Source organism: Mesoplodon mirus (assembly GCF_964341445.2).
Source record: "Mesoplodon mirus genome assembly, chromosome: 11".
NCBI lineage: Eukaryota > Metazoa > Chordata > Mammalia > Artiodactyla > Ziphiidae > Mesoplodon > Mesoplodon mirus.
The window spans coordinates 93,838,690-93,863,158 of NC_138987.1; the positions used below are offsets into that span (position 1 = coordinate 93,838,690).

At 37.2% G+C, this 24,469-nt stretch overlaps 1 protein-coding gene across 1 annotated transcript in view; it reads left to right on the forward strand.

Annotated features, from left to right (window-relative positions):
• LRP6 (LDL receptor related protein 6) overlaps positions 1-24,469 on the forward strand; it is a 179,060-nt gene that overhangs the window by 148,654 nt on the left and 5,937 nt on the right. Inside the window, exons 16-22 of the mRNA XM_082636519.1 lie at positions 6,342-6,551; positions 8,731-8,856; positions 13,580-13,816; positions 14,501-14,611; positions 18,312-18,542; positions 20,191-20,327; positions 20,984-21,081. Coding sequence (XP_082492645.1) covers positions 6,342-6,551; positions 8,731-8,856; positions 13,580-13,816; positions 14,501-14,611; positions 18,312-18,542; positions 20,191-20,327; positions 20,984-21,081 — 1,150 coding nt within the window. The remainder of the gene's footprint in view (positions 1-6,341; positions 6,552-8,730; positions 8,857-13,579; positions 13,817-14,500; positions 14,612-18,311; positions 18,543-20,190; positions 20,328-20,983; positions 21,082-24,469) is intronic.

Sequence of the window (24,469 nt, forward strand, 5' to 3'; positions counted from 1 at the left end):
ACCATAAAGAAGACAAAGAGACAACTCTCAGAATGGGAGAAAATGTGTGCAAACGAAGCAACTGACAAAGGATTAATCTCCAAAACATACAAGCACCTCATGCAGCTCAATATCAAAAAGAACCAAACAACCCAATCCAAAAATGGGCAGAAGACCTAAATAGACGTTTCACCAAAGAAGACATACAGGTTGCCAACAAACACATGAAAGAATGCTCAACATCACTAATCATTAGAGAAATGCAGATCAAAATGAGATACCATCTCACACCAGTCAGAATGGCCATCAAAAAAATCTACAAACAATAAATGCTGGAGCCGGTGTGGAGAAAAGGGAACCCTCTTGCACTGTTGGTGGGGATGTAAATTGATACAGCCACTATGGAGAACAGCGTGGAGGTTCATTAAGAAACTAAAAATAGAACTACCATACGACCCTGCAATCCTATTACTGGGCATATACCCTGAGAAAACCATAATTCAAAAAGATTCATGTACCACAATGTTCACTGCAGCTCTTACAATAGCCAGGACATGGAATCAACCTAAGTGTCCATCGACAGATGAATGGATAAAGAAGATGTGGCACATATATACAATGGAATATTACTCAGCCATAAAAAGAAACGAAATTGAGTTATTTGTAGTGAGGTGGATGGACCTAGAGACTGTCGTAAGAGTGAAGTAAGTCAGAAAGAGAAAAACAAATATCGTATGCTAACACATATATATGGAATCTAAAAAAAAAAGAAAAAATGGTCAGAAGAACCTAGGGGCAAGACAGGAATAAAGATGTTGACCTACTAGCGAATGGACTTGAGGTTACATTGAGGGGGAAGGGTAAGCTGGGACAAAGTGAGAGAGTGGCATGGACATATATGCACTACCAAACGTAAAATAGATAGTGGGAAGCAGCCGCATAGCACAGCAAGATCAGCTCAGTGCTTTGTGACCACCTAGAGGGGTGGGATAGGGAGGGTGGGAGGGAGAGAGGTGCAAGAGGGAAGAGATATGGGGACATATGTATATGTATAACTGGCTTCACTTTGTTATAAAGCAGAAACTAACACACCATTGTAAAGCAATTATACTCCAATAAAGATGTTAAAAAACAATCTTAGTGTTTGGCCATATTTGCTTTTGAACCTCCCTTCCTCCTTCTCTCTCGTGAAAAAAAAATACTAGGGAGAATTTGAAGCTCTTTTGTATCCCTCCCCAATTCTGTTTTCCTCCCTCTTTCTTCAGAGGTAACTTTTGATGTGTTTCTTTGCCATGCATGTTTTGCTTTCTCTCTCTCTCCCTCTCTCTCCCTCTCTCTCTCCCTCTCTCTCTGTGTATTTTTTACCATGTACACTCGCACATTTAAACTTTTTTTCACTTTTTAAAGTTAGTGTAAATAGTCTCATGTATTCTTTTGTCGCTTGCGTTCTTCAGATCTATCATGGTTTTGAGATGATCCCTGTTGATCCACAAATCTCTGTCAGTTATTTTCAATGCTAGATAGTATTTCATTATATGGTCATTCTACAGTTTCTCTATTCTGCTATCTAAACTGCTATTTCCAATTTTTTGCCATTAAAAGCAGTGCTGCACTGTATATTCTTTTTTTTTTTTTTTTTTTTTTTTTTTTTTGTGGTACGCGGGCCTCTCACTGTTGTGGCCTCTCCCATTGTGGAGCACAGGCTCCGGATGCGCAGGGTCAGTGGCCATGGCTCATGGGCCTAGCCGCTCCACGGCATGTGGGATCTTCCCAGACTGGGGCAAGAACCCGTGTCCCCTGCATCGGCAGGTAGACTCTCAACCACTGCGTCACCAGGGAAGCCCTGCAGTGTATATTCTTATGTACATATTTGAATATTTCTTGTGGCCTAAACTTAGTAGTGGGATTGCTATGTAATGTGGTATGTATATATTCAACTTGAATATATCTATTCAGATTGCTCTCCAAAGTGATTATATCAGTTTAGAATACCCACCAGAAGTATATGAGTTTCTCCTCCAGTACTTGGTAGTTTTAGACTTCTGAGTTTTTACCATTCCAATAGTTTTAGGTACATCTCATTATTAATAAAATATGCATTTCTCTATTTGAATTTGAGGTTAATTTATTGGTCATTCATGTTCACCTGTGAATTGCAATTCGTAGTTTTTGCCCATTTTTCTATTTCTCATTTCTAGAAATTCTTTATTCAGGATGTTAATCCATTATCAAGTTACATACATATTGGAGGAGAATTGTTATGTTTAAGGAATTCAGCCTTTTCATTCATGACTGTGGGGTATCCTTCCATTTATAAGTCTTCTTTAATAATTTTTGGAATGCCTTCATACTTTCCTCTATAGAGAAAGATATGTATTATATAAATCTTTCAGTTTGTGATTTACCTTTTCACTCTCCCAGTGGTGTCTTTAGATGAAAACAAAGTTATTTTTATTGTAGTAAAGTTTATTAATTTTTCCCTTTATGATTAATGCCTTTTATGTTATATTTAAGAAATCTTTGACTTCTTCATAGTCACAAAGATATTTTCTTGTGTTTTTTCCTAAAATGTTTTTGTTTAACTTTTCTTATTTTAGATCTCTAATCCATTTGGAATTTATTTTTGTGTATGGTGTGAGACGGGTTAAGTTTTATTTTATTTTCCACATTACTGTTTGATTCAACACTGTTTCTTTTTGAGAAGACCATCCTTTCCCCGCTGTTCTCTCCTGTCACCTTTGTTATAAATGAAGTGATTATATTAGTGTAACTTTGTGTCTGGACTCTAATCTTCCCTTGGTCACTTTGTCTTACATAATATTATATTGTTTTAATTATTAAAACTTTATAACAAATTTATCTGGCAGTGTACATCTTTAGTATTTCTTGAAGATTACCGTGGCTAGTGTTGACACTTCGCATTTCCATATACATTTTAGAATCAGCCTCTGAGTTTCCACCAAAAAGCAGAAACCTACTAGAATTCTATCTGGTTTGCTCTGAATTTATAGATAATTTAGGGAGAATTGTTATCTTTATAATATTAGTGTAGATTCTAAACCATGAACATGGTATATCCCTCATTTATTTAGAACTTTAATTTCCCTCAGCGTTTTGTAGTTTTCTATGTAGAGGTCTTGCCTGTGTTTCATTGGAATTATTCCTTGGTATTTAATGCTTTTGAATGCTAGTGGTGAAGAGTAGTCTAAATATTTAATATTTCATTTTCTGGTTGTGGCTGGAATATAGAAATACAGTTTTTCCCTTCTTCCCCAGTCTGGTACATTGTGCTTGTTCCCAGGGACCTTGCTAAATTAGAATTTTCTGTGTTAGAGAATCATTTGTCTACAAATGAGGAGAGTTTTATTTTTTCTTTTCCAGTCCTTTTTCTTTGTTGCCTTATTACACTGACTGGGACCCCCCAGTACAATATTGAATAAAATAATAGAATCCTTAGATTTTTTTGTTTCATTTTGTTTTTGTTTTTCATGATTTGGGGGAAGCATTCAATACTTCTTGATTAGGTTTTATGTTTGCTATGGTTTTTCTGTAGATAACTTTTAAAAAGCAGATTAAGGAAATTCTCTTCTGTTCTTAGTTTGCTAGAATAAATCAAACTTGATATGATACATTATCCCTTTTATATATTGCTGGATTTGATTTGCTAATGTTTTGTTTAAGATGTTTACATCTGTGTTCATGAGAAAGATCACTCGATAATTTTCCTTTCTTACAATGTACTTGTTGGCGTCTTGCCATCAAGGTTACATTGGCCTCATAAAAAGAAATGTTTCCTTTTTTTACGTTTTCTGAAAAAGATTAGTATAATGTTGGTAGGTTTTTTTCCCCCCCTTCCTTATATATTCACAGATAATCATATACTTTTTTCATGGGATATCTTTCTACTTAGTATTTCTAGCCTCCTACAGAGCTTTTATACTGGACTGCGTTTAGTATATGCTTAGATTGTTGAGTAAGTATGTCTTTCATTGCTGATTCCAGAGTTTTATAACTGCCATCAGAGTAAATCAGTAGATCTGGGATCCTCCAGCAACACTGCTGACCTCTTATTTTCCCCAGTTGTCCAGTTGAGGCCATCCTTCTGCTACCACCAACTCACCTTTTTTTAGGCCCTCTCAGTGTTACAGTTTAAATTTAATTTTCATCAAAGTAATACCTGTAGATACAGAAATCAAGTGGTTCCAGTTGGCCTACAAAGACCAGGTCTCCTGCTCTCCTCCTTCCTCCTCTCAGTTCCTACCCTCAGAGGCATCTCTGATAGTTTAAAATCACTTGTTTAAAACTGCTGCTCCATGATTTTTAATTTTTAGATACCACAATTTGACTTCTTTTAATGGAAGATAATGATTTTGCTGTCTTAAACCATGTATCCCTAACATACCTATATGAACTCTCCTCCCATCCTCCCAGCTTAGTTATATCGTAATTTTTAAGTTTATAATTATTTGTTATTTATGGCTGTGAAAATATTACCATGAGCTACATTTCCTTCTGTAGCTTTATTTCTCTCTGAAATTAATCTTATCTAATGTAAATATTGTTTCAGTATATGCAGATGCATCAAGCAATCCGTCTTCTTTTCTTTTTAACTGAAGACGTACCTCCTGAATTTCTTTGTCATCTTTCTGGATGTGTCTGGATTTGCTTGCTTTCCAGGCCAGCTTTCTTTCACCGTTATCCTGGGAATGTACTTGCCTGTCTCCTTGGTGGTGAACGTGCTGTTTCCCAGATTCCGTTTCTTTCGTTAATTCCTTTTTTGTGATAGATCACATCCTCTGTTAGCTTCTTGAAAGGAGATTCATAGGAGGCTAAAATTCTTGATCTGTTGTCTGTCTGTTCTCCAACTTGTAAATTTTATATTGCTTCTCTACTCTTCTGTCCCATTTGTCCTTATGGGTTTATGCCTTCATTTTATTTTATTATTATTATTATTATTATTATTATTTTTGCGGTACGCGGGCCTCTCACTGTTGTGTCCTCTCCCGTTGTGGAGCACAGGCTCCGGACGCGCAGGCTCAGCGGCCATGGCTTACGGGCCCAGCCGCTCCGCGCCATGTGGGATCATTCCCGGACCGGGGCACGAACCCGTGTCCCCTGCATCGGCAGGCGGAGTCTCAACCACTGTGCCACCAGGGAAGCCCTACGCCTTCATTTTTTACCATCGTTTTAGTAGATTTTTAGGAGGAAGCTTAAGTAGACTTGTGTTTAACCCACCATGAATCTGAATGTTGACTTAGGCAGTGCCTTCTCATCTGTAATATCTCCCCACTTTTCTCCATTTATTAAAACTTAGCTTTATGCTTGCCTCTTTCCTGGAACTTTCCCTGATATTTCCAAAGTATTAAGCTAATGTCTTTCTTTGATCAAACACTTAAGGACCAGGGAAAAGTTCTATAGATATTTGAAGGATGATTAGGAGGAAGAGGGAAGGAATTAATGTATTTTATTCTTTTTGAATGAGGGAGAAGCTATGGGGGTGGGCATTGGGGCACAGATTTCAGCACACTATGTGAAAGAACTTTTTCCTAGTTCAGCAGTAGAATAGGCTGCCTCTTCAGAGTCTGGATGGCTCTGTGTCTGGGGTGTTGTAGAAATCTTATTTTGAGGTGAAGCTTGAACCAGGTAGCCTTTGAGTCCTTTTTCCTGTGTTCTGAGTGGCCCGGTGGGTGAGGGTGGTGGTCTTCACAGACGCCTTGGGTGTGCTCGGCAGGTGGGGGAAGCCGAGGACACAGAGCTCTCGGCCCACCGCCACTGCTTCATCCAGAGAAGTACTGTTTTTGTGCGTTATACATGTTAGAGAGTTTCATAAGACTAAATTTGAAAGGTGGACTGTGCTTTAAAAAATGTTTGAAAGCGACTCAAGTGCTTTTCTACATTTCTATGAACTTAGTATCTACTATGTATTGGGTGCTTATTTGCTCTTGATTGCACTTGGATATCTAATCTGTTACCTGTTTTCTGGTATATATATATATCTTCTCAGAATGATTTTTAAGTTTTCTGGTAGAGAGCTTATCATATTTTCAGTACTTCAAAAATCTAACCAGGGCTTCCCTGGTGGCGCAGTGGTTGAGAGTCCGCCTGCCGATGCAGGGGACACGGGTTCGTGCCCCAGTCCGGGAGGATCCCACATGCCGCGGAGCGTCTGGGCCCGTGAGCCATGGCCGCTGAGCCTGCGCGTCCGGAGCCTGTGCTCCGTAACGGGAGAGGCCACAGCAGTGAGAGGCCCGCGTACAGCCAAAAAACAAAACAAAAAAATCTAACTGGTTTTCAGTAAATAGCTGTTGAATGTATGACTTGACCCACATGCATCATTTCTGTTGACTGTTCTCCTTTCCAAGGTGCCAACCGGATAGTATTAGAAGACTCCAACATTCTGCAGCCTGTGGGACTAACTGTGTTTGAAAACTGGCTATATTGGATTGATAAGCAGCAGCAGATGATTGAAAAAATTGACATGACAGGTCGCGAGGGTAGAACCAAAGTCCAGGCTCGGATTGCCCAGCTTAGTGACATTCATGCAGTAAAGGAGCTGGATCTTCAGGAATATAGTAAGTGTTGGAGGTGTACACTGCTAATCGCAAGGTTCATGTTGTAAGAAAGGACATAAAATTAAGATGTTGTTTTGCGTCTTCTTACTTCTTTCTCTTTAAGATTTCCATACACTTTTAGTGTTGCCTTTTTTTTTTTTTTAACTCTTCCTGTTTTTAAAGCCTTATATTCACCTGGGAGCTTTTTCATATGAAATACCTTTTCCTCATGAAACAGGAGTGGGGGAAAGGAATGGTATTGCTCATTTTCAAAAATTTCCCCAGGTATAGCAAGGACTCTGTTTGTCATGTTTTTTTTTTTCTCTCCTTCAGCCCTTTTAAGAAGATTGACATACAGCATATATTTCTTTTGTTCCATGTACATCCCCATGGTTTCAACAAAAACAAAAGTTACATTTATATAATGATGACTTTAGTTATCATGGAAATAAACCTATTCTTAAGCGAAAGCAAAACAAACTAAAAATTAGTGTGTAAACTGAGAGAAGACTGTGTTTAATAAGAGCTTGTCTTTTCCCCTCTTGGATAAGTTTTTCAATTCTAGCTTAGGAAAGTGGCCATAAATCATTTTTTTATCTTACTGAAAACTTTTGAAAATGACTAGTCATCTTGGCCTAGTTAACGTGTGTTTACGTAATACTGTTAACTCTTGTTAATGTGTCTGTCATCAAATGTGCCTTCCTAGCAATCACTACTATAGGTCTTATACAGTATATCAGGAATGCAAATGTTAAATGGAGGACTAATGAGAGAAGTACTGAAACTCCTTAACTTCTTGGCACAATGCTTCAGAAATGAATTGGAGTATGAAAGGAGGGGAGAGGAATGAGAGCACCGTAGCTTGTTCAAGTCTTCATTGTGTTGTCACTGTTCCTGAACTTAGAAGTTAAGTTAGGAGGTATTTGAGATTTAGAAAGTTAGAGTTGTTGTCATCCTATGTTATGACATATAATTCATGCTGAATATTTAACAGAAATAAGGTAGAGATGATATAATGGCTAAGTTATTTATTCAGTTGATATGAACATTTTATTGCAGAAGAATCTCAATGAAGGTTTTCAGAATTTCAGGGGGAATATCTTTAAAATTCAACATTTAAATATGGTTTTATATTTAGAAAAACTTTTTTTTCAAATTTCTAATAACATTAAAGAAAATGGGATTGCTGTTTATGAAAAGTGTCATGAATTTAAAAGGTTGAGAAAGTGCTATATAGGTTGTACATCGTAATACAAGGACTGGGGTGTCTGCTTTGTGTGATACTACACATATGTGTAGTATCACACATCTGCTCATTCGTACAGAGCTGGCTCCCTCAATCTCATCAACACACACTGAAGGAGGACTGATGTGTTACTGAGAAAAGAGTCATAATAAATGGGTGGCCACTGGGATGACAGCTGTCAAGTTGCTTTTGACACAAGCTAAGTAGAGAAGTCAAAACAATGATTTCATTAAATACAACTTATGAGACACACTTTGAAATGTGCCTGACAGTGTATTTATTTAATTTAACCCAAATATGAGGAAATTAAACATTTGTAACATTGCAAGTTCTTTTGCAGTTGACCAGGCAAATACTTTTGATTGTCTCTGGGTGGTTAGATTCATGTGAACTTGTTTTTTTCTTCTAACAACTCTAATTTTCAGCAAATTCCTCATTGGAGTATACTTTTTGAGTGAAATCATCTTATCTCTCAGAAAGGTAGAATTTCAGAGTTAAAAATCTTTAGAAGAGTTTTTATATTTTAAAGAGAATAATATCCAAGTTTCAGCATTCTCCCTAGCAATTTTTTTAGTTTGAATAATCAGCTTTTCTTATTCACAAAAATTAACGTGAGCTGTACCATTACCTTACTTTAAATACTGTAAAATATTTTATGTATAAATATGTAAAGACAGTGGTTAGATATAAGTATTTTGTGTTTTAAATTGTTGTCCTCCTTTTCTTGTAGACTGTGTAGGGATGGGGTGAGAAATTATATTGTGTGGAAATAAAATTCAAAGGGATTTTACATTTGGTTTTGTTGGTAACTCAAAAATAATTGATTTTGGCTGGGCTGTTCTTCCTTCTTCCTCCCTCCCTTCCTTTTCTTTTTCTGTTCTTTCTTTTCCTTTCCTTCCTTTTTTCTCTTCTCTGTTCTTCTCTTCTCTTATCTCTTCTCTCTTCTCTTTGCAGGACAGCACCCTTGTACTCAGGATAATGGTGGCTGTTCACATATTTGTCTTGTAAAGGGAGATGGTACTACAAGGTGCTCCTGCCCCATGCACTTGGTTCTGCTTCAAGATGAGCTACTATGTGGAGGTAAATATGTTACTTTTTTTTTTCTGTAAGTCTAAATGCCAATCATGTTCCAAAACTTAGTCTAGCATTCTTTGATTTGACAGTGAAATTGCTTTCTCCTAACTTGATTGCTCACTTATAGTTCATTTTCTGCACTATACTAGGCTTTTGGATTATTCTAAGAGTGAATTCATCATGACAAGTGATAGGTGTAACCTAACCCTGGGACTAAGGCAAAAGGGGAAACTCATAACTGTGAATGAGTCTATTTCCTAATAAAAAAGTAGCTTTTCCCACCCCAAAGGGTAACAAGGTGAATTAATTCTACCTCCTATAGTCTCCATCCACTGAATCCTAGATTCTGTCAGTTTATATGTCATTGCTGGGAGTGTATCCAGTGAAAAGAATACTCTTTTGTTCAGTTCTATCAGCAGTTCCCTGTTGTTTCTCTTCCTTACCTAGCCAAAAAAAAAAAAAATTTTTTTTTTTAAAGATATCACTGAGTAGTAATAATGTTGTAGTGAAATTGGTTCAGTTATTCATGGGACCATAACAGATTGGTATATTCCTTTGTTAAAGCAAAGTATGGTAGCTTCAAATGCCATTATAATATTTATTCCCTTAATTCAGAAATTCTCCTCTCGGGGATAATTCTAAATTAATTCAACTGAAGGAAAAAGACTATTCTCTACAGTGACAGAAGTTTTAAAACAATTTCCAATGATAGGAAAGTTAGTAAAATAACTGAGTTTATATAGCTATTAAACATTGTGAGCATAAGCTGATGTAAAAATGTAGCCAAAATTTGGTGCAAGTGGAAAAAAAATATTAAAATTGTGTTTTCTACTGTGATGAGAATTACGTAAAAAACGTATTTCTGAGAACAAAGATTGAAAGGGCTTACACTCAAAATATAAAAATTATTGATAAGAGGGTACACTCAAAATATAAAAAGTATTGATAAGATGGTATTATAAGAATATTTTATTCTTCTAACTTTCCTTTAAGTTTTTTTTTTTTTCTGTTTTTTTTTTTTTTTTTTGCGGTATGCGGGCCTCTCACTGTTGTGGCCTCTCCCGTTGCGGAGCACAGGCTCTGGATGCGCGGGCCCAGCGGCCATGGCTCACAGGCCCAGCCGCTCCGCGGCATATGGGATCCTCCCAGACCGGGGCACGAACCCGTATCCCCTGCATCGGCAGGCGGACTCTCAACCACTGCGCCACCAGGGAGGCCCTCCTTTAAGTTTTTAAAAATAAATAAATAACATGTATTGAGTAGCAGCTATGAGGCACTCTGGACTGCAGAAGATTTGCAGATCTTTGACACAGATCATACAGTTTAGTCGGGGAGATCAGATATGTGCATAGTAAAAGTTAAGCTCTGGTACTTGAAGTATCTCTCCCCAAAATAACAGGCATTACACAACAGTGTGAATATATTTAATGCCACTGAACTGTATATTTTAAAATGGCTAAAGTGGTAAACTTGTTACATATATTTTACCACAATTAAAAAAAAAAAAAAAGCAAGTGTTTCCATGTCAGGGTGCCAGATTATTGCTCTAATAAGGCAAATCCTAGAAAAATATGCCTTTATGTAATGATAACGTAGGTAAAACTGAATCAAAGATACTGCCTTTCATTTAGAAAACGTCCTGTAAAAGACCAGTGTTTTCTCCCTTCACATTTAGTGATTGTTTTTAATGTATATATTAAATGCATAGTTTTATTAAATGCATTGTTTTTAACAAATGTGTACAATGGTGTTACCAACACCCAAATCTAGACATACTGTGTTTTCATTAAGAAAAGTTCCCTGTGCCCTAGCAGCCAGTTCCCTTCCAGAAGTAACCATTTTTTGGATTTTCATCCTCATAGTTTAGCTTTGCCTGTTCTTGAACTTTATATAAGGAATCATGACGTACGTACTGTATGTCTGGATTCTCTTGCTTAATATAATATTTCTGAGATTCATCCTTATAGTGGAGTATAGCAATCATTTTTATCTTTTTATTGCTACATAGTATGCTTCATTGTATAAATAAGCCACAGTTTATTATTCTTGTGTTGAGGGACATTTCAGTTGTTTTCAGTTTTTGTTATTAAGAGTGAAACTGCAGTGAATGTTTTTATACAAGATTTTCCTTGTGACTTAACATTGATTTTACAGTGGAGGTAAATGAAATACAGAATCTTAATTCCTCTGCTTGACCTTCAAGATGTGTTTTCATTTCAGCCTATTTTACCAACCCATCTCATTTGTATTTCTGCCCAATCTGCTCCCTTTATTTTTGTGTGGCTGTTTGGAGTTTGACATCACTGTGGCATGTTCTGTTTTGTTTTGCTTCTGTGGATTTTCTTGTGGTATTTCAGGGATGTATCTTTCTTCTTGCCTGAGCATCCTCAATCTCTCGTTTTCAAGGTGCAGCTGATGAGTCTTCCTCATGATCTTTGAAACCTTCACCAGCTGTTACTGTTGTCCCTTTTTCTGAATTGTAGCACTTGTTAGCACCATGCAGCTCAGAGTTACATAATCATTTGTTTTATATTCATTAGTGTGTTCCTAGCCCCAACCAAATTAAAAGCTCTTTAAGGACATGGGCCATATTTTATCTATTTTTATTCTCCATATGATCTGTTACCGTGCTCTATACATAACGGGCTCAAACTTCCTCTAAAAAGTCCCTCAAATTCTCCATGTAAAATGTCCCCTTGTAATCTCTATTCTCTGTCCAATATTCTCTATTTTAAGGATAAAAGGTTTTCTGATCCATAGTCATATAATAAAGTTCTGTTCTTTAGAGAATTTACTCACAGACAAGTTTTTTAAAGGAGTCAGTGGGCCTGTGATACAGTTGTAAAGGCAATGGGCTAAAAGTAAGGAGACTGTCCTTCTAGTCCTTTTTTTTTTTTTTTTAAATCACTCTTGTTCAATGGAAGCTCTTTGACCTTGGTGATCACTTAGCCTCTCTGAACCTCAGTTTCTTCATTTGCAAAACAAAGAAATTCGGACTGAATGACAGTTCTCAAACTGGTCTCAGCATATTTTTACATTTTAAAGAACTGCTGAGGAGAGCTTTTGTTTGCATAGGTTATATTTATCTGTATTTACCATAGTAGGATTTGAAACCAAGAACTTTAAAAACTATTTGTTAAAAAATAACAATAATAAACCTTTACATGTTCTCAAGTTAAAACTGTTAAGAAAATTAACTGTATTTTCTAAAGCAAAATAATTTTAGTGAGAAATATGGCATTATTTTTATATTTTCGTAAATCTCTAATGTTGGGCTAGATTCTGATGTCTACTTCTGCATTCAGTCTGTTGTAGTACGTAGTTTTGTTGAAGTACGTGAAGAAATTTGGCCTCATACAGATATGAGGAAAATGGAGGACTATAATATAGCCTTTTCAAATAATTATGTACATTTATCTTGAATTCTACACCAAATCTTGACAAGTGGTCATTTTCTATAGGTTTAGTTGTAATGTGAAATTTGAAACCATATCAGTTCACTTTTCATAGTCTCATGTTGAAATCTGTTAATTTATCTTGTGCTCAGAATGGATATTTTACCCATGCACTATTTTGTAACCTTACACCTTGGTCATTTGGAAATATTAGAATTCCACTCAGAAATTCCCAGATCTTCAGATTTTGATGCATTTCATTATACAGTATCGAAAAAAATAACAATATTACCACCAATCTCATCATAAAAATATTTAAGTACTAGGAGTCTGTCAAGTTTAGTTTTGGATATAGGTCTTCCAAAATTATAATTTCTGATTGAAAGTTCCAGTGTTAACAATTTGCCACAGAAGTACAGTGCTCTTGTTTTCCTTGAAATAATTGACTCACTGGTTCATTTTTTTAAAACTTCCTGTCAAATACCCAAGTGCAGATATCGATACTTTATCTGTCAGTTGTTCTTTCACATCAGAAGGGTGTCCCATTTGAGGTTGCGTTTATAGCTCAGAATGCTTTCCCTTAAGAAACCATCATGCTGAGGTATACAACACGAGCTTTATACATGCTTCCCATTTTGTCAGACAGTATTGAGGAGACATGTACTCAAAGAATTGATTTTAATGTAATTAATATTTTTACGGATTCATCAAGAACATTCTTAAATGAAACTGGCTTCCCCAATGCCCCTTACCCCGTATGTATGTGACTGTGTAGAATGCAGTGACTGCTCGTACAGTTCGGTGCCATTGCCTTGAATCTGCTAAGGTGCCAAGAGTTTTACCCACCAATCCTTTTGTGGCACCAGTGCAAGTGACATGTTAATATTATTATAAAATAGTTTTTGTCAATACCCTGAAAGAGGTCGCATGTTAGGAACCCCCAGGGGTTTGTGGACCATTATTTGAGAACCTCAGGGCTAGAAAAGTTATGAATTCTAAGGTAACTTTAAAATATTTGGAGGTCGATGATTATAGTGATGATTCCTAGGTTATGTGTGAGATTATAACGGATTGCAAATACAGTAATCCTACTTGAATTATAGTATATGAGAAAACTTCTGCCTTATAGTTTTGCAAGTTAGTGAATCTAAATGAAGTACTGTAAAAATTATATTTCTTCTCTGATTCAGTGTGACACTTTACAGATTTTATCTATTATGAAGTGTTTTGTACATGCTAATTATTAAATGGGCTTCACTCAGGTGTAAATGTTTGTACCTCTGTGTGACTATGATTGTGTTTTTGTCACTCCCCTCCCCCTTGTTCATTTGAAGAACCCCCAACATGTTCTCCTCAGCAGTTTACTTGTTTCACGGGAGAAATTGACTGTATCCCTGTGGCTTGGCGGTGCGATGGGTTTACTGAATGTGAAGATCACAGTGATGAGCTCAATTGTCCTGTGTGCTCAGAGTCCCAGTTCCAGTGTGCCAGTGGGCAGTGTATTGATGGTGCCCTGAGATGCAATGGAGATGCCAACTGCCAGGATAAGTCAGATGAGAAGAACTGTGAAGGTATCCGAAATTCCTAGGCCTGGTTATGGAGTCCTTTTTCAATTAAGTTGTTTGAAATTCAGAGTATTGCTTTGGCTCATTCAGTGGTAGATTTGGGGTTTTTCAAGTGTATTTGACTTTAAATAATTTCTAAACATAGTAGCATGTTCTAAATTGTTTTAATTCACTTAACATGCTTAAGGTTTATACACGTTAATAAGCTTTGCAAGTTGAGAAATGAGGCCAAAACATTAGACCTTCAGTATGTAAAACCTAGTCCTTGTTTCCAATGAGCTCTCAGTTAGTGGATTTATTTATTATAACGTAAAATAATTTCATATTTTCTTCTTTTATCTGCTAACCTTTAACACAGTAAAAAAACAACCACGACAAAAACAAGAAAAACAAACAAATTCTCTGGAAATTTTTAGTGTCCGGAAATGCATGTAGAATTCTTTAATTCTTGACAAATTATTAGTGAAAGATGAAATTTAGCATAAAGATCAAAATAGGAAATTTTGTGCTGGATTCCTTTGTCTTCTCTTTTCTCTCGACCAGTTGAAATCCCCAGAGAATAATTTGTAAGTTTTCTCTAAAAGTCTGATTTGTTTTTCATTTGCGCCCAGAAAGCACTTTCTGACTTTTGCCAGAGTTTACCTTTACATCGTAGCAAAAATAAGAAAACTATTTGCATTTTTTTCTCAGTGCTTTGTTTAATTGATCAATTCCGCTGCGCCAATGGTCAGTGCATTGGAAAACACAAGAAATGTGATCATAATTTAGATTGCAGCGACAAATCAGATGAACTGGATTGTTGTAAGTATGACTAAAACCTTGTTTATTACTCTTAAGGGAGAATTTTTAAAGTACTTTTCCTTTTCTTTATGTGTGAGGTTCACTTACAACCAATATTTCCTTATTAAGAAACAAGTTATTAAGTTAGTTATTTGTACCAGGGATTTCTTACATTTTATACTTAATAATTTCTTAAAGACAGTAGTTTTCTTATGTACAAAAGTCTTCACAGAAACATTTAGTAAAGCATCAGAAAAGAATATTGTTTTGCCAAAACTAAAGTTAGGAAATTCTCAGTTTAGATATGTAGAAATCAATCAGTGGTCTAAACTTAAGAGTTCTGAACATTGGTCCGTGTTTAAAATCTCCCATTTTTTTTCTGGGTAATTTTCTACCAGTCTCTCATTGACTTTAAGAGCTTCCTTAAAATTCAGCCTGAGGATACTTGAGCCACCATACACCCCTAGGTCTAGAGACCTTAGGCTAAATAACCTGTATTTCTTCAGGGTTCATAACTATTGACTAATGTCCTAACATAAAATATATCCCAAGTTGACAAACAGTTCTGAATGGAATTCAGCACAAGCCAGGTCTACCTACCCTGGTTTTGTGGAGTTTAGACAGAACTCATTTTAAAGCTCTTTAATCTTATCAAAGACTTTAAGCTGGTATTTTTACAAAATTCAAATGGGAGACTCACTAAAATTTTTGGAAACTATTCATTTATTCAGCAAACATGTGCTGAATACCTGCTGTGTGCTGAGGATGCATGGTACCTGTACCAGGGTTCTCAAAGCCCTCTGTGGTGAGAGGTAATAGTAAGAAGAGGGATTTTAAAGCCAGGCAGAGATGGATTTGAATTCTAACTTCACCACTTACCAGCAGTTATTTGCTCTTGTTAGGCCTCAGTTCCTCCATCTTTAAAATGAAGATAATATTTAGCATGGCTGTTGTGAGAAAATTAAATGATTTAATGTATGTAAAACATACAGCTTGGCTCATAGTAGGTACTTGATAAAGGAGTGTGATAAATGATATTAAATGAGCTGTAATAGAGATCTATACAAGGATTAGCACAAAGAAGAAAGTAGTCAGATCTTTAGGAATGAAGATGGGGTTCATCAGGGAAAACATCTTAGAAAAATGGTGCATAAGGTTGGTGGGTGTTGGTCAGTGAATAGCGTTACTTATGCGGATAAGTGGAGAGATTGCATTCCAGGCAGAGGGACTGTCCTGTCCTGCTCAAAACCAGAGTGAAACAGGCACCTTTGAGAAGTTACATGTCAATTGGACTGCCAAAATACAGGCTCCTGTCTTGAGGGGTGTCAGCTGGAGATAGCATATGTAAAGGTGAGATCACGAAGGGTTTTGCTTTTCCTCTAAAGAGTCTAGACAGTATTCCAGAATAATGGCGAGCCATTAAAAAACTTAAGTGAAGGACTGGCATGGCTACATAATTGTGAAAGCTGTAAAGCAGATGCATTGGAGGTGATAGGATTATGGCAGGGGACTTTTTTAGATTGGTTTTAGATTTGAAAATTTTTTGACCACATCAAGAGGAATACAAAGATGTGAGTACACACAATTGAAAGTGTCTACAACAGTATTTACCTATATTGTGTGGAACGCATTCTGAAGTTTTCTGTTTCAAAATGCTGATTTCAACCCACTAAGTTGTTTTTACCATCTAATGCCTTGCAGCCTATGATTTTAAAATGCTTTGGAGGCTATTGTAGTTCCAGCAGAAGACGGTGGAGGTCTAAATCAAGGGGAGCACTGGTGGTGGAAAGGAGGGAGGGGATAGATTTCAAAGTTATTCCAGAAATAGAATAAAAAGAGTTTGGTAACCACTTAGAGTTGATAAGTCTAGGTTGACTCACAAGTTACCTCACTGAGTGACTGGAGTCATAAACTGGAGTATATGGCAGAGACCAAGAACCCAAGTATCATTTTGTATCTTGACTGTGGATGTCATGTTTAGCTGATGTAGATTTTTAATTAGTTTATTTTTGTTTTAAATTAAATTCCTTTAATTTGCTACAGGTGCCATCATTTATTTATGATCTACCTTACCCCTGGAATCTAGGAAACATTGACAAATGATGGTGACTATGAGTCCAGTTTGGATTATGTTGCCTTAAAGTTGCCCATTGGGTATCTTATTGTAGCTATTCAGAAAGTTAACTATATGGGTCTGTAGCTCAAGAGGGAGAGATGGGCTTTTTAGTTTATTAATGTTAATTACAGCTGAGGCAGTAGACGAACTCTCCCAGGGAGAGTAAGCGGCGGAGGAAAATAGCAGGTGGTAGACAGAACTCTGGGAAGCACCTGCACTTGAGGCAGACAGAAGAGAAGGAAGCCAACCGGAGGAAACAGAACAAATAATCAGATGGTAAAACTGAGAGAGTGGCATCTTGGAAGGATCAGGCATCTTTGAGAAGAAAACAGGAGTCAGCAATATCGAATGTATAGAAATGTCAGTGAGAAGAAGAGTTTACTGACTATGGCAAATGGGAGAACTTTGACCTTTGCAGACTAGTTTCATTGTGGTAGTGAGGACAGAAGTCTAATTTCAGTGAGTTAAGATGTGACCCAGAGACTAAGAACTGGAGATGGTGAGTGTAAACTGTTCTTTCTTGAAGGTTGGCGTTAGAAAGGAATGCCAGTGCACTGAAAAAGAATGAGAGAGATGGGCTGTTGCTCACAAGAACTAAGGAGTCTGTGCCTCAGAGTCCCTAGGTGATAATATGGGACTGGCAGCCCCTACATATTGTGTAACTTAGTGATGTTGTTTTTTCTCATTTCTTGGATTTAATCATAGGGTGAGTTAGCTATGTGGGTGGGTTCTTTTGAGGCAAGATGAAGCAGAAGGAAGGTTTTTAAAGAATCTGCAGTTGTGAAATATAGTCTGACTATTCAGAATGGAAGGTTTTTTCCTTCTGAATAGAGGAGTAATGCTCTGAATCTGATGAGCCCTTTTTCTATTTTCCTCTGCTTCTAATATTGATGCCCTCTGCTTCTAAAGCCTCAGATAGCTCAGGGATTCCATGAATACAGATGCCATGGGCATCTCATGCTCTGGCTTTTCTTTCTGAGTCCTCGGGTACTCAAGTATCAGAGACTTTATATTCCTTGCCCTCAGGCAACTAGACTCCCCCTTAAGGCAGCAGTATATTGGGCCTGAGAGCTAATGCTCATCTGTAGCTTCTACTTTCTCTTCACCAGGCCTAAATGTCACTTTTCAGACCTAAAATCAAGCTCAGAGCTGATTTTGGCTTCTTTACCATTCCAGGTAAAACATTTGATGACTCTTCCAGGTCCATCCCTTCTGACCCTAAAATTTTCTCTGAAATTCCAAAGTAACCTTATTGATTTTTATGATATACAGAATGAACTAGGATAGATTTTATCTATATATGTGGTTTTAAGCTTCTTAATGGTGTTTAAATCTATACTGAACACTTTTGTTATTGATTTACAATTATACTTCCCAAAGTATTGTTCTATGTCTGTTTTCACTTAAGGATAATTCGTTTTGATTCCTAACAATGACGTTTATGTATATATCCATGGGGCCTGATGTATATGTATTCATAAAAGAGAAAAGTGTTTATGAGTTGTCTTCATTAGCCTCATTCTGCTTGCAAGCCCTCTTCTTAATTACTATTTTGAACCTACAGTTGTTTTTCCATTATATAATTGTACTGCATTCCCATTGTAGATCCAACTGAGGAGCCAGCACCACAGGCCACCAATACAGTTGGTTCAGTTATTGGAGTAATTGTTACCATTTTTGTGTCTGGAACCATATACTTTATTTGCCAGAGGATGTTGTGTCCACGTATGAAGGGCGATGGGGAAACCATGACTAACGACTATGTAGTTCATGGACCAGCTTCTGTGCCCCTTGGTTATGTGCCACACCCAAGCTCTTTGTCAGGATCCCTTCCAGGTGAGCTGAGACTGATCCATTGAGAATCAAGTCTTGGGTCCTGCCAAGATTGCCACGTTTCCATTATGGAAACAGAATACTGCCTACAGTCTATGTCCACGTAGACCGCTTTGGGTTTAAACAATTATAAGAACAAATGTTCTCTTTTACTTTTAGCACCTTCTCTTTACACAGAAGTCCTTAGGTATGGTTTGGTAGAAATTGCCAAAGGATATAAAGCAAATATATGTACATACAAGCATTTATATATAATACATTTACTGCATATACTGGTTTTCTGGATGTGCTCTACTGAAAATGAATCAACTGGTCATTTGGTGAAGAGTCATAAACCACAGTTCTTTAGGTTCACTACCAAGAGACCTCAGTACTACTGAGCCCAGGAATTAAACGAGGCCAAGAAATGGATGAAGATTCCTTTTCAGCAAACAGAGATTTAGAAATACCTGAGTGATAGCAGGGAGGTATATATCATCTTATGTTTTCTCCTAACTTAGGTGATGACAGTGGGAGTAGGTTTTGTTCAAACATAGCCAAGTTGCCAGATGTTCGGTACTTGGGAGAGACCATATTGCTCTAGGGACGTACAGCTTTCTTTTCTTTTTTTTAAAAATAAATTTATTTATCTATTTATTTATTTTTGGCTCCGTTGGGTCTTTGTTGCTGCGAGTGGGCTTTCTCTAGTTGTGGCGAGCGGGGGCCGCTCTTCGTTCCTGTGCGCGGGCTTCTCATTGCGGTGGCCTCTCCCGCTGTGGAGCACGGGCTCTAGGTGCGCGGGCTTCAGTAGTTGTGGCTCGCGGACTCCAGAGCACAGGCTCAGTGGGTGTGATGCACAGGCCTATCTGCTCCGCGGCATGTGGGATCCTCCCAGCCCAGGGCCCGAGCCCGTGTCCCCTGCATTGGCAGGCGGATTCTCAACCACTGCACCACCAGGGAAGCCCCAGCTTTCTTTTCAATGCATTTTGGTACCCTCAGTGAAAAGAAGCCTTTCTTGTGATGAATATGGAGAAAGAGATACCAGGCCAAGAGCCCTGTGAAAATAAGAACTTATTCTGGCTGTTAACTCGAAGGAAACATGTGATTTTTAAAACTGTTAATGATTCCTTGTTACCATACCTAACTTTGTTAGTGGAATTTGGGAAGTCACTTTGAAAAAATGGAATTTCTTCTTTAGCATTGTAGTTGTGATTCCAGCAACATTTGCATCCAGTAGATAAAGCAATAATCTTCCATACAGTGAGTTTATGCCCTTAAAAATGGGTTTAGTTTTCCTTTGAGCAGATCTATTACTTAGTCTGCCCTGCTTTGCAGCCTCCACTCTCCACAGTTCTTTCTTTCTCAGATCCTCTAAGAGGTTGAAAACCTCTCAGTTTGAAGAGCTCTGCTTCCATTCTGGGGAAGAGGAAGGGCTGGGAGCTATTCTTGTCCTTGTTCTAGGCCAGCTCTCAGTGGAAGGGTCCACTTATAGGGAACATTTGTTTCTCTTTTCCTTTAAGTGTTTTCAATTATTATTGGGGAAAGAGGGCATAAATTGTTTTAAAGCCAAACTGTTTGACTATTGGTATTTGTAATTCTAGTACTGAATAAAATTATTTCATGCATTTTTATAGACCTTATTCAACTTCAGTATTATCCTCCTTCATTTTAGGAATGTCTCGAGGTAAATCAATGATAAGCTCCCTCAGTATCATGGGGGGAAGCAGTGGACCCCCTTATGACCGAGCTCATGTCACAGGAGCATCGTCAAGTAGTTCTTCAAGCACCAAAGGCACTTACTTCCCTGCAGTAAGCAGTCTGTTTTCCTTTGTTCACTTTGAATACTAAGATAAACAGGATCTTAGATTTTTAACTTATTTAAATGTGGGTACTCAGTGATGGTAATATAAAAAGTTTTTTAGTATAGAATTTAGGTATATAAGACTCAAAGGATTTACTACCACGTGAGCACTTAGAAATCTTTCTTTAAGTTCACTGTGTAGCAACCAGCATATTTGAAAACACTGACATTAATTTCATATAGTGGGTAAAAGTAGAACTATTGAATAGTACCTCCTGAGAGTCTAAGGACCTTCATTCCATGACCTCCCAAGAGAAGAAGCACACCTGGTATTTCTCCTAAGTCAGTAATTTTTCTCTAAACATTTATAATTTTAAAAACTCAGAACCCAGTTGTGCTATACTTAAACCAGTGACTTGTAGATTACAGATTTCCTTCTCATCACCTTGTGCTATTCAGCCATAATGAAATTGTGTCTTGGGGGGTGGAGAGCCACAGTCCTGAAGTACTATTTTAGGTCAAATCTTTGAAACAGGATTGTGCTACTCTTGTAATGGAAAGGAATATGAACAGAGATGAAGGAAAAGAAGTTGAAAAAAGGCTAATAGTCTCTGTCTGGAATAGACTATTCTTATTTCAATAATTTGATTATTTTTCCTTTTAGATTTTGAACCCTCCGCCATCCCCGGCCACAGAGCGATCACATTACACTATGGAATTTGGTTATTCTTCAAACAGTCCTTCCACTCATAGGTCCTACAGGTAATACACATCCTCCTCCAGTATAAATCGAAGTATTTATTAGAAGCAAGTATTCTAGTTGTGAGTTTGCTGTAGCCCTGAATGAATAGATGATGGTCACCAAGAGAGAACAGGCATCTTGTCTTGGTAATGCTGATATTGCCCCTACCACAAATCCTTTTCTTTCAGGGCATTATACTTTTTTAAAATTGAAGTATAGTTGATGTACAATACTATATAAGTTACAGGTGTACAGTATAGTGATTCACAATTTTTAGGGGTTATACTCCATTTATAGTTATTATAAAATATTGGCTATTCCCTGTGTTGTACAATATATCCTTGTAGCTTATTTTATACCTAAAAGATTATACCTCTTATTCCCCTGCCCCTAAATTGCCCCTCCCCACTTCTCTCTCCCCAGTAGTAACCACTAGTTTGTTCTCTATATCTGTGGGCCTGCTTCTTTTTTGTTATATTCACTAGTTTGTTGTATTTTTTAAATTCCACATATAATTGATACCATACAGTATTTGTCTTTCTCTGTCTGACTTATTTCACTTAGCTCAATACCCTCCAAGTCCATCCATGTTATTGCAAATGGCAAAATGTCTTTCTTTTTTTATGGCTGAATAGTATTCCGTTTTGTGTGTGTGTGTGTGTGTGTGTGTGTGTGTGTGTGTGTGTGTGTGTGTGTGTGTGTGTGTGTGTGTGTGTGTGTGTGTGTGTACCACATCTTTATCCATTCATGTGTTGATGGACACTTAGGTTGCTTCCGTATCTTGGCAAATGTAATAATAATGCTGCTGGGAACATTGGGGTGCACATATCTTTTCGAATTAGTGTTTCCATTTTTTCAGATATATACCCAGGAGTGGAATTGCTGGGTCATATGATAGTTCTATTTTAGTTTTTTGAGAAACCTCCATACTGTTTTCCACAGTGGCTGCATCAATTTGCATTCCCACTAACAGTATACAAGGGTTCCCTTTTCTCTACATCCTGCCAGCATTTGTTATTTGTGTTCTTTCTGATGATAGCCCTTCTGACAGGTGTGAAGTGATAGCTCATTGTGGTTTTGATTTGCATTTTGCTGATGATAGCAATGTCAGGCATCTTTTCATGTGCCTGCAGGCCATCTGCATTTCCTCTTTGGAGAAATGTCTGTTTGGGTCTTCAGGGCACTATACATTTTTTAAAGAGAGTCAAAAATGCTGTCTTTTAAAGTATTAAGGTAGAGCCCCCAGGCTTTGGCAGTATTCTAAGGAAGTTACCCCCAAAGTGACTTGATTGCAAAATAGGTTACTGCTGAGGTTAGGTTTGATTGATAGTCTTCAGTGGAATATTGGGATAAAACTAAGGTTGGGAGCGTTTCGAGAACTCTAAAACAGCAGGAGTATTAAGGGAACAGAATTTGAGAAAAGTTGAGAGAAGCTTTAAGTTCACCTCTTGATTACATATGTTATTACAATCTGGAATGAAAAGTTTCTCATATAGTTGCATGGAATAAATCATGACTCACTAAAATAACTGAAATGTATTTGTAAGCCAGAAATGGGGGGATTATGCCTTTGTGCTGATTCGTGAAGTTGTAGAGCATAGGGACGAGCAAGTTAAGTCCTAGTGTGTCATCTTCCGTCTTATTCGAGAGGCCAGCGGAAAGTCCAAAACTTATACTCTCCCGTCACTTAGTGCCCAGTGTTTATTGGCATCCCTCAAGCGCCTGTTGTCTTCGAGATCAGGTGTTTCCTAGCATTCCAGTCAGATTGTCCTGATATATAACCTTATAGATGCGTAGAAAGCCAGTGGAAATTGTTTATAGTATCTCATTCACAATTCTCATTTCAGTTTATGGATGAGATAGGCTTGGCTCTGAACCGATTGTTTTTATGTTTTATTGTAAATGTTGCTTTCCCTACCACAAGTTTGTTCTAAAAAGCCAAATAGAAAGGCAGAAAATTGAAAAAACAAAAGGAAAGACCTAAAATTTTACTTTTAAAAAATTAATTTCCTTAAATTGAATAAAACACTGTTTGGTTCAAGTAAACATACTTGCATCAAAAACAATTCTTATTTAACCATTTCCCACATCTCAAATTAAGCCCAGTTTATTTCTTCAGAGTGAAACTTTTTATCATTTGTTGAAACTTTTGTCTAACTTAAAGTTTGTGGAACTTAAAAGAATTTTGTTAATTCTGTTTCCTTTCGTTCTCTCCTCTTTTTGTTTTTCTCCCATGAAAATGGAATTTGGGCCTTTTAAATGTAGAGCCAAGAAATTTCTCCAAGGCTCGCCACCTGATTGGACAGAAAGATAAGACCTAAAAAATACTATGACATCATGTCAGTACTGGTAGTAAAAATGCTTGAGAACCTGCTTGGCAGGTCATGTAACTTTTGGTCTTTTGCAGCCATTTCTTTTCATACCACTGAGGGCTTACCTCACATGGCTTTTATCCTGAGGTGTTATCTGGCACTCTGTATCGCTAGGTATTTTATAAATCGTTACTTCAGTTTTACACTTGCTCTTGCCCTACTCTTACAGTCATTCTGTCTGATGGGAAAGCATATAAATCTTGATTGAGATAAATATGAAATAAGAGCAGCTTTACTATATTTAGACTATGAATGGTATAAGAAGTTATAGATAGAAGTAGAAATGATAGAAAAGCCAGCAATTTGTCAGCTCTTATTTTCACTAGTACACTTCTCTCTTTCCAGTGCCTTTTTCTTTAGTTAGCCACGCTACAGACTTGACTTAACAGCTATAGATTACTTGAAAAGGTAGCTTAAAAGGTGTAAAAAATAAATTAGGACTCTGAAATACATATTAGAAAATTCACTGGTCCTGTATGGATACCTAGAATTTATCATTTTGATGTTCAGTTAGAGCCACTCTTATGACAATATGCTTGTCTACATACAGGGAATCAACAATCCTTCCCCCAACCCACAGCAATTTCCCTTTGCTGATAGTAATAATAATGGGATAGATAAGCTCCTTAGGCTGTCTACCAAAATTCAGCCTGGCTTGTACAGTATTTGAGTTGTAAAGAGAGAGTGAAGTCTTCAGACATCATTAAATTATTCATCAGGTAAATCATAGATCGTTTAAGGAGTGTTGAGAGAATGCTAACGTGTTTGAGTAATATAAGATAATAAAGACCCATTCTTCTCACAGATCATGGAGAGCCAGAAATTGGTGAGGTCCACTATATAGACTAAATCCAAAATGTATAACTGAGAGATTTTCCAAAGATGACCATTAAATACAACTTTGAATAGTTCTTTTTTATTCTATGATACAGGGTAACTTAAAGATACAAGCGCACACCCAGAGGCTAGAGTGGGTTCACCTCTGCATTCCCATTCTATCCACTTTTAATTGCTTCTAATCACATTTTATCTACAA